Source organism: Rhinolophus sinicus, linkage group LG03 (genome assembly GCF_036562045.2).
Source record: "Rhinolophus sinicus isolate RSC01 linkage group LG03, ASM3656204v1, whole genome shotgun sequence".
NCBI lineage: Eukaryota > Metazoa > Chordata > Mammalia > Chiroptera > Rhinolophidae > Rhinolophus > Rhinolophus sinicus.
This window is the reverse complement of record NC_133753.1, coordinates 123,629,605-123,640,679: the sequence shown is the minus strand read 5'-3', so window position 1 is coordinate 123,640,679 and position 11,075 is coordinate 123,629,605. Positions and strand designations below refer to the sequence as shown.

General features: G+C 40.1%; 1 protein-coding gene across 19 annotated transcripts in view; it reads left to right on the top strand.

Moving 5' to 3' along the window:
* APC (APC regulator of WNT signaling pathway) overlaps positions 1 to 11,075 on the top strand; it is a 241,039-nt gene that overhangs the window by 148,387 nt on the left and 81,577 nt on the right. For 2 of the 19 annotated variants that reach the window (XM_074328603.1, XM_074328600.1), the window contains exon 1: positions 113 to 284. The exons of 15 other annotated variants lie outside the window; for them this stretch is intronic. In XM_074328603.1, the coding sequence (XP_074184704.1) occupies positions 138 to 284 (147 nt within the window). In that variant the 5' untranslated portion in view covers positions 113 to 137. Of the gene's footprint in view, positions 1 to 112; positions 285 to 11,075 lie in introns of those variants that run through there. 2 more of the 19 variants (XM_019727782.2, XM_019727778.2) reach the window with 1 other exon arrangement.

Below are 11,075 nucleotides of genomic sequence, written 5' to 3'. Positions count from 1 at the left end.
CCCTCCAGCGCTGGCTGCTGGTTAGGGCTCCGCTGCTTCTGCGGCAGGGCGGGGCCCGGGCCCTGCGGCCGCGTGCGGTGCGGAGTGCCGACTGCGGGTCGGGAAGCAGCGCGTGAAGCAGCTGTGTAATCCGCTGGATGCGGACCAGGGCGCTCCCCATTCCCGTCGGGGACCCGCCGATTGGCTGGGCGTGGGCACACGTGACCGACATGTGGCTATATTGGCGCAGCCCGCCTCGGTGTCACTGGAGACGGAATGGAGGTGCTGCTGGGCTCGGAAATGGGGTAGGTGCTGGAGCCACGATGGCCCGGCTTAATGCAGAGGGAGGGGGAGACGATTTTTCCTTGTACTGTCTGAAACTGGTGGCCTTTCCTTGGCACAGGGTCCACTGCCACTTGCCAAGCGTGGAGGCAGGGGCGTCTCCTCCCCCTCCCCCCTTTCTACTGCAGCACAGGAGATGGATTTCCTGTGCTTCTGATCCAGGGTTTTTGACAGAAGAGGAAGAAGGGGGGAGGGGTAGAAGTGTTAAGGGGAGTCTGGTGAGAAAGAGCTATTTTTGAAGCTAGAAGGAGGTTTTGTTTTTATAATGCCTGTTGACAGAGTAGAGTGGAATAACAGTATCTAAGGAAACGGGGAGAGGACAACAAAGAATGGAGCATATTCATGGCGAGGAGCAAAAGCGCTAGCCCATTGAAAGGCTTCTTTTCCTCCCTGGCCACAGGGACACATGCAGTGGTAGCCAAGGGGGGATACAAAGCTGCTGCTGATGGCTGATGTGAGCCTAGTGGAAAGGGCTGCTTGGGAGTGGAGAGGAAGAGGAGGAGGCAGGTACCGCAGAGCTGGAGTGCTGGTTTTGGTTGATTGGTAAAATTTTGGTCAGCAGAAGTGCTTGCTTTTGCAAAACATCTGAGTGAACTCCCTGTGAATAGGGTGGCAAAAAGGATACCAGCGTCTTTGTTAGTTACAAGGCGCAGTGGTAGTAGTGGCTTTTGCAGATGACTGCAGCAGTGCTTTTCTCCCCGTTAGGCTGAAAAGACAACTGCAGAGGAATAAGAAACCTTACATCAGTGCTGGTGGTAGAAGTCCATTTATAAGAAGCCATAGTTTATAACTGCAGCCTGAAAAGGAGGAAGAATTATTTGGTATTTTTAAAGTAGGAAAAATGTCAGACAGTGAATATTTTGACAGTGGAATGCATTGGACACTTTGATTCTACATCTCAAAAGAAATGCTCAAATTCTTTGCCCTAACATAAATCTTATAGGAAATCTTAATAAATTATGTATGAAGCAGTGGATCTTTTTCCTTTGTTAGTGTTGCTTTATGTCATTAAGTTATTCAAGAGTCACTTTATTATGTAAATTACTTTGAAAAATTATAGTGATGAATTTTTCATAGGCTTAATATTTAAGATCTGTATTTATTAAGTAATTTTATGTTGCTCTTCAGTCACTTTTAGAGATCATTAAAGTCTATAGGCAAATATTTTAAAGTGCCATGGCTTTTCTTTTAGATATATTTCAGTTTAGTGAATACTCTTGATGTAAAAAGTATTTTCATTGTACTTATTTTTTTCCTTAAATGTCTAAAGACATGTTTTTTTAATTGATACAGTTTTACATGCCTTATCTTTATGCATTTTTATGGTAGCCAGCCTGTCACACCTTTCTATTCCCTGAACAGGATGGCAGTGGCTTTGTAAAGCCCACCAGGATCAGTGACATTATCTCTTAAGTGGTGCTTATGTAATAGAAAGTCTTGAAAGAACCTACCATTTTGTTTCAGTAATTTTTTTCAAGATAGTAAGGAATTGGACTTGAATAAATAAGATTGTCAAGTTTTCATTGATAAAGCAATTTTGTTCAATCTTTAAAAAAATAGTCTGCTTTAAGAATTATTTATCGTGAATATCAGGAGTAGTAGTCCTTAAGATCTCTTTAAAATGTGATAGAAACTATAGTTAAAATTAAAGATGTTACATTAAAATATCAGATGAAATTTAACAGCTAATATCATTCAATTCTTTGAACCCCAGTTAGAATAGTGTGTGAGAGTTTATGATTCTTATTTTTACAGAAATTATCTCATTTTACTTTTTAAATAGCTCAGTGTTGTATTATTTTCCTGTTAAATGTTAAAGTATTCCTGATTAGGTATGTTGTGACTTTATCCAAGGTCATGTATTATATAAAGATGTGAAGAACTTAAATCTTCTAACTCTGTTTTGTTCTAACTCAACTATTTTATGTCTCTACATATCATACAAAATTGTATATAACAAATTATTTAAAGCGTAGTATAAATCATTGACGAATCATCATATGAAAAAAAATCTTGATTTGGTTATGAGCTTTTAACTATGATATAAGAATGCTTTGTAAAATACCTGATAGCTAGGCAAATGGAGAGGCAGCCCTTTTCATAATGACATTCATAACACACTTCTTTAGATCATCTTATTAATCATATGCATACTTCTAAATAGAACAGCATTAGTTTGAGATTTTCTTTTGGAACTAAATAAGAAATAAAGAACTGAAATAAGAAAAGTTGATTTCTTTCCCCTTGTACTATGAACTACCTAATATAAGACTTTATATATTGGCTTTAGCGTTCTTTGAAACTATTCATTGCTAATTGATCTGGCCAGAATTGAGCTATTAAGGAATTCAAAAGTTAAATATTCATAAGTATGCCTATGAACTGAATCAAAGCTATTTATTGATGCTTTTCATGCATAAATTGCTCTTTGGATTTTTATTTTACCATTTTTCTCTATTACTAATTTCACATCATTTAACCATTCTTTTTATGTTATTCTGACCTTTCTCTTCTCCTTTTTTTTTTTTTTTTATGGTCTGAGTGAAACTATATAGCACACAAGATAGGCTAAGGCATTATGAGTTAGAAAAGATGAATGATACTTGAGAAAATATATTCACTACGTATTTGAGTACCTACTAAATACCTACTGAATAATGAAAGCTGTTGGAGAGTCACATAAGACGTGGAAACCTCTAAGAAACTAGAACTGTGCCAAATGTTGTTTGCTAGTTAAACACTGATTGCTTTGGCTACTCCGAGGATATTTAAAAATTTGTATCACCTAAAATACCTTCTAATTTAGAGGAATGTGGTAGTTTGCTCTTTGAAACACTGTGCCTTCTAAAATCTACTAGGAATCACAGATAAAAAGTAAATTACTTTTGAGGTGGTAAGTGTCTTGAATGTAAAATGAGAAGATTAGATAAAGTGATTTCTAGGTCTTCTAGTTTTAATAGTCAATAATCTGTGGTTCTTGATTTCTGTAAGGTCAGTTGTTAGAAGGAAAGGTACACCATTCTTTTGGTGTAGGTGGCATCTCACATTATGTAATAAATATGGTCTTGTGAAATTTTTTTTTTTCTTTTTTAAATCAAATCATGACATAATCAGACCATATTAGGCAAGCCTTCTCTCCTTCCCACTTTCCTTACAGGCACTCATTCAGATGTGTTCGTAAGTGTGTATTAATTCTTGTGAAATAGTTGGCATCATTTTGTGTGTCTTTTTTTATTGTGGTAAAATATACATACATAAAATTTACCATCTTAACTATTAGTTATATATATATATATATATATATATATATATATATATATATATATATATATATATATTTCTATGTCATTAAGTACATTCATATTGTTGTGAATATACCACCATCCATATCCCGAACTTTTTCATCTTTCCCAACGGAAACTCTTTACATATTAAACAGTTCCTCCCTCTTTCCCTCCCTCCGGTCCCTACTCTCCCTGTCTATGAATTTGACATCCCTAAGAGCCTCAAATAAGAGCAGTCATACAGTATTTGCCTTTTTTTGACTGGCTTATTTCATGTAACATAATATCTTCAGTTCATCCATGTGGTAGCATGTGTCAGAGTTGCCTTCCTTTCTAAGGCTGAATAACACTCCATTGTATGTAGGTATCATATTTGCTTATCTCTTCACCCATCAATGGATGCTTCAATTGCTTCCACCTTTTGGCTATAGTGAATAATGTTGCTGTGAACATGGGTGTACAAATATCTGTTTGAGTCCCTCCTTTCACTTCTTAGGGGTATGTACCCAAATTTAGATTTTTAATTTTGACAATTTTTGACCTTGTTAAACTCAATACTGTTTTTAAGATCCACGTTACTTATGTCCACCTGGTCTGTGGTGCTGACTCTACTGCATAGTGTTCTGTAGCATCTCCCACTGTTCTCTTCTACCGCAAACGCTGCTGTGCTGTACACCCTCATACATGACTCCTTGTAAACCACTTACACATCATTGTGTAACAGATTACCTCAAATGTGAGTGGCTTAGACAACAAACATGTATTATTTTAGAGTTTCTATGAGGCAGAAATTCAGGAATGTCTTGGGTGGTCTGGCTCAGAATCTTTCATGAAGGTGCTGTCTTTCAGCCAGGACTACAGTCATCTGAAGGCTTCACTTAGCCTGGATGGTCCACTGCCAAGATGGCTCACTTACATAGTCTCTTTGTCTTGGTTGTTGGCAGGAGCCCTCGGTTCCTTGCCATGAGCTTCTCCACAGGGCTGCTTATCTTACTGACATGGCAGCTGGCTTCCTCCAGTGATCCCAGAGAGAAAGAGCAAGAAGGAAGCCACTTATGACATAGTCTCACAGGTCATACACCATCACGTCTACCATATTCTTCTTTATTATAAGTGAGTAACTAAATCCAGTCCACACAACAGGAGACAAATTAAGCTCCACCTTTTAAAGGAATAGGGTCAAAGAAATTGTGGGTATATTTTAAGATCACTACATAGATCAATAAAAAATTTCACTCGAATGTATTCCAAGGAGAAAGATCATTGGGTTGATCATAGGGCATTTTTTCCTATTGCTGTTGTAACAAGCTACCACAAACCTAGTGGTTTAAAACAACACAAGTGTATTAATGTTACGGTCCCAGAGATCAGAAGTCTGAAATGGTTTTCACTGGACCATAATCAAGATAGCAGCAATGTTGTACTTCCTCCAGAGACTAGAGGGGAGAATCCGTTTCCTTTCTTTTTTCCTGCTTGTAGAGGCCACCTGCATTCCTTGGCTCGTGGCCCTTTCCTCCATTTTCAGTGCCAGTGGCATACTCTCTCTCAAAGCTCTGACCCTCCTGCCTTTTTCTTGTTATAATCCTTGTGATTACATTAGATCTACCTGTAAAATTCAGGAAAATCTCCCCATGTCAAGATTCTTAAATTAATCACATGTGTAAAATTTCTTTAGCCATTTTGCCAACCAGAACACAACTAGGCAATACCCAGAGTATTCAATAGAAGAAAGAAAAACAGGGTTCTTACAGTAAAAAGTACATTCTTGAAAAGAATCAGTCCTGTGTTCTTAGCCTTTGGATTGGTCCATGAATATAGTCCTCTAGACAACCAGTTTTATGGATAATGGATGTCAGGTGGTCTGGATATGTGAACATTCTTTCCTTAGTCATTTTGCTCATTGCTTTCAGGTTTGGTAGTCTTATGTCATAATGCTGTTTGTGGAATCAAAAGAGCATTATGTGTATGTTCCACGTACACTTATTGGAGGCTCTGGGGAAAAATCCATTTCTGAGCTCATTCCAATTGTTGGCCAAATACAGTTCCTTATCTTGGTAGAACTGCAGTCCCTATTTTCTTGCTGGCTGTCAGAGTTGGTCTTTGTTCCTAGAGGCTGCCCACATTTCTCTCTTGCAACGGTGGGTCAAGTCCCTCCAGCTGCTTGAATCTCTCTCCACTAGCTATTTTTAGATTCTTGGTTATTATCACTTAATTTATGTCAGTATGTTAGCTACTTCTGACATAGTTTGTAATAAAAACTGAGAAATGTTTTTAGCAGCATGCATGGCCTTGTACCTTTGTTATTGCACCATTTCTGGGGGTCTCTATCCAAATCCGTGTCCCTCACAGTGTGAAGTAACCTAGCCACAGTGTGGTTCCACTCCATATTTATGTTCTGACTTCCTTCTTTTCCCTGATTCATCCACACTGCCTCTTAGCTAACTTAGAGTGTTCTCTTTTCATCCAAATACACATCATTTCTCCAATCTGAGCTTTGATCATGCTAGTCCTTATTCTGGAGTACTGTCCTCTCACATTTATGTTTCTTACAATTGTGCCGTCTCTTAAGTCCCTTCTTAAATGGCTTTTACATTCTGAACACTTTTCTCAATTTTCTCAGCCAGGTGTACTGCCATAGCACTCATAGTCATTGCTTTTGACCCAAATTTGCCTTTAAATTGTAGGTAATTTGTATCTTAGCCTGGGGTCCCCTGGAAGTCAGAATCTTGAGACAATCAAGGCCTTGTATGAAATGCTTTCTTTGGGAAGTGACCCAGGAAGAGGAGTAGAGGCCTGGAAAGAGTTAAATAGCGAAGAGGGACAGCCATAAGCATGTGTTCTCAAGTTGATCACCACTTTGGATGACTGGGGTCTGAACTGCCATGACTTTCTGAGGAACTATATAGAATTGTCCACCCAAGAGAGAAATATATATACTAGCAACCATTCACCTTTAGTCAAGGATTCACTCTTTGACTAAGCAAAAGATACCTGGTGCGGCTGGTGTGCTTTTCAATAGTTTCTATCTGATTGTGAGCTGATTGATACAGCAATGACTAGAGGGAAAGTAAGCTAAGAGAACGTAAGATGGGACACAAACGTCTGATACATCCGTGTACTGATCCTGTTTACCCGTTCTATTGGAATATTCTTCCATTGCTAAATATAAAGATACTTGAGAACAAGGAACATGTCAATTTATATTTTCCCCTCTAGTCTTAAAGGGCTGCTGTGACAGTACTGCAGACTGGTAGCTTAAAACTGGAGAAATGTATTCTCTCACAGTTCTGGAAGCTAGAAGTCCGAAATCAAGGGGTCATCCAAGTTGGTTTCTTTCTGGAGACACTGAGGGAGTATCTTTTCCATGCCTCTATCTCTAACTTCTGGTGGTTTTTGGCATTCTTGGGCTTGCAGCTGCCTCACTCCAATGTCTGTCTCCATTGTCGCATGACATTTTCCCAGTCTCTGTCTTCACATGACCTTCTTTAAAGGATACCAGTCATTAAATTTAGGGCATACTCAAATCCAGTGAGACCTCATCTTAACTTTATACCCACAAACAGTGTTTCAAACATACACACACACACACACACACACACACACACACACAAACAAGTTCACAGGTACGAGGGATTACCTGTTACCTGTGGCTCAACACATCTTTTTGGGGAACAAAATTGAACCCACAAAACCTCCTTATAATATTTGCATGGTGTCTTGTGAATAAGTTCTCAAATATTTGTTGATTTGAAATATAGCCATAGAGAGAAATCTATCATCTTACTGTTGTAATGGAAAAGGCATCTTGGACATTCTCTTAATTTTTGCCCTTTTTTTTTGGTCTTTGCACTCCCTGACTGATAAAGCATTGTTTCCTTTTATTCTTGCATGCATTTATGTTTTTGAGACTGTCACTGAGTAAAGCTTTATGGGATTACAGTATTAGATACAGTATTAGATATAAACTTTGTTATAAAAGATGGGGAAACAAAACTCACCAAAATAAAATGGAATAATTCGAGAATAGTTAATAGAGAACAAAACAAACCAATGGAAAATAAGAGAATATAACTAGGAAAGATAAATGAAGAAATGAATAAAATAGAAAGCAAAGTGGTGGAAAGGATAAAAGTTAATTTTTTAGTAAAGATTAATAAAAATAGATGAAACCCTACCAAGCTTGATTAGGAGGACAAAAGACAAAACAAAAAGCATGAATGGGAAGGGGGACATATTTTTAAATAAGAGAATGTATAGAACTCTGTGGTAATACACTTGAAAAGCTAGAAGGAATGGATAACTTACTAGTGAACTATTAATGAATCAAATTGATACAAGAAGATGAAGAAAACATGAAAAGAATTAACGACAGGAGAAATTTCAAAATACTTAAAAATCTTTCCTCTAAAAGGACTCTTTCTGATCTAAATTGCAGCTGATTTTCAAAGAATAGATAAGTTATTATTCAAACTATTTCAGACCATATAAAATTAAGATGAGAAACCTATCAATTCATTTTACAAACATAGCATAAACTTAATTCATAACCTTTGTCATGCAGGGTCTCTGATCCTGCTCCCCACACAAGAATGCAGGTTACGGTGAGGCCAAAAAGGAACACCCATGGAACCATAGATAGGGGAGTCATACCACTGTAGTCTTGCTGGCGGCTGAGTTGGAGACACAGGAAGCAGGACCCACATGATCTGCAATTCGCCTTCCACTTCTCTGCCAACCAACCAACCCCCTAGCGTAGCCATGACAGTTATATTAGTTCCTAATGGCTAACTGGTTACAGCCGATGGTCAACTAGTCACAACTCTTGGCCACCTACTACCCAAGCCAGCACCCTTCCACGTGAGGCCGAGAGCCTGGAAACTGCTCTCCTGGCTCTGTCCCCACACTCCACCCCTCCAACGTCTCGCCTCACAATCTAAGCGACAAGCATCTTCCACGACAGACCCTATGCAAGGAACCTGGAGGTGGGTGCAATATCCTGGGCACAGCCAGGTTTTCTGGGCACTGCAAGGCTTTCTGGGTACAGCCAGTCCCCCTGGGCATAGCCAGGTTTTCTCAGGGTACTGCGCTGGAACAATAGTGGCTCACAGCCAAGGTGCTTACATGTTCTTGACAGCGGCCGGTAGAGACACAGGAAGCAAACATCCACCTGCACCCCAACAAGGGGTCTTCCTGCACCACAGTCTTGCTGGCGGCCAGGGAAGACACGGGAAGTAAACATCCGCCAGCACCCCAACAAAGGGTCTTCCTGTACCACAGTCTCGCTGGAAGCCAGGAGAGACACAGGAAGCAACCATCTGCCAGTTCTACTACATGGCGGTACGTTCCCAAGCAAACAGTCAAGCGGTCCATCAAATCAGGGATGGAAGGCAATTCCCCATAGTCCATAGTCATTTGCCAGGGCTGTGCGTTAGCCTCACAATGTGTGCCCTCTCCGCAGAGTGAGGGCTCCATGTCCTCCCCAACCTGGGGGTGACGGATGACCTTGACCTCACCCGCATCCTCCACAGAGGACTCAGCAAGCGTTACCTCCTGGGACTACAAGTCCCATGCCTGGGCTGCCTCAGCAAGCACTTCCCAGCCCACAGGGCCGCAACGACCTTCACTTTCTCTAGCCTGTGCTGGTGGGAGAACCATCTACATCTTCCCACCCCTCCGCAGGGGTCCAGGTGCTGAGAACAGTGGCCATTGGGCACCACACACTGTGTGGAGCCCACATGTCCTCCTGCCCAGAGTCAGACATCATTCCTACCTGGTCGGAATCCTACCTGCAGCGCCAGGTATCCGAGTGGGTGGTGGCCATGGTGCAAGATGTCCACAACTCCAGGAGCGTACAGCAGCAGCAGACTACAAAAGGCAGGCGTCACCTGCTTTGGCCAGTAGGGCAGCATGCCATCCAGAGGCTTGAGAGGACCACCAATTAACCGAGGGGTCATGTTTCTCCCAGGTAGGTCATGTTTCCTGCTCCCGGTGCCACTCCTCACCGGCTTCCTGAGACTGAGTGTTCATACCCACAAACTACTCCACCGCCCTTCGGAGAGCTTTGGCCGGCACCTGCTCGCGAAACTGAGCTTTCATACATATAAACTGCTCCATGACTCCTTTGAAAATTCTGGCCAGTACCATACTCTGTTCTCTGCGCCATGTGTCATGCGGGGTCTCTGGTCCCGCTCCCCACACAAGAACGCAGCATATGGTGAGGCCAAAAAGGAACACCCACGGAGCCATGGATAGGGGGTTCATGCCACTATGGTCTCACTGGCGGCTGGGTTGGAGACACAGGAAGCAGGAGCCACACGATCCACAATCCGCCATCTGCTTCTCTGCCAACCAACCAACCAACCCCCTAGCATAGCCATGGCAGTTATATTAGTGGATAATGGCTAATAGGTTACAGCCGATGCCAACTAGTCGCAGCTGATGGCCATCTACTACCTGAGCCAGCACCTTTCCACGTGAGGTCAAGAGCCTGGAAACTGCTCCCCTGGCTCTGTCCCCACAACCTTATTTTAAACTACTATAAAAATGTAAAACTATATATTGGTTTCTCATAAAAATTCCACATGAAATAATTGAAAAATGAACAAACTAGTAAAATAATAAAACATGAGCAAAGCAGGATTTATTGCAAGAATGGAGGTTGGCTCAAAATGAGAAAATTTTATAATTGATAGCATCAACAAATTAAAATAAAAAAATACGATTATGTTATAGCAGAAGGTGCTGCTGTAAAAACATTTAGAAGCTACCCCTAATAAGAAATTTAAAATAAAAGGAAAACACCTAAACATGTCAAAAATAGTTACTGAAATCTAAGGGACTATTAACTGGTGAAATATTAAATCATTTCTATTAAAATCAGGAATAAGATCACTGTTGTTCAAAATTATTTTAAAGGTTTATGCTAACAATAAAACAAGAAAAAGAGATAAGGTATAAATAGTGGGAAAGAAGAGACAAAATTATCTTTACTTGTAGATTAATGTGATTGCATACCCAGAAAATCCACAAGAGAAACTGTTAGAATTTATGGGATAATTTGATAAGGTAGCTGCATAAAGGGTGTGTATTAAATAAAATGAACAGCTTTTATCTGTACTGGCAATATCTGGTAGGAAATGGTGGTGTTTCATTCACAGCAAACCAAAAAACCCCAAAATAAATTTGATACAAAAGTCATAGGACCTTTACTTCAAAAAACTGGAAAATTTGATTGAAGGACCTTAATTATTAATGACAAAGAGGTAAGATTTACTATCACAGAAATGTAATATCTCAAATTAATGTAACTGTAATACAGTTATAGTTCTAAATATATCAAAAATGTAGCCTATGATAAGAATACATTTCCATTGTTTAATAAATACTGCTGACATAATTGGTTATCCATGTGGAAGACAATAAAGTTAAGCACTACGCTCATATCATGTACCAGAATTAAATCTATATGGA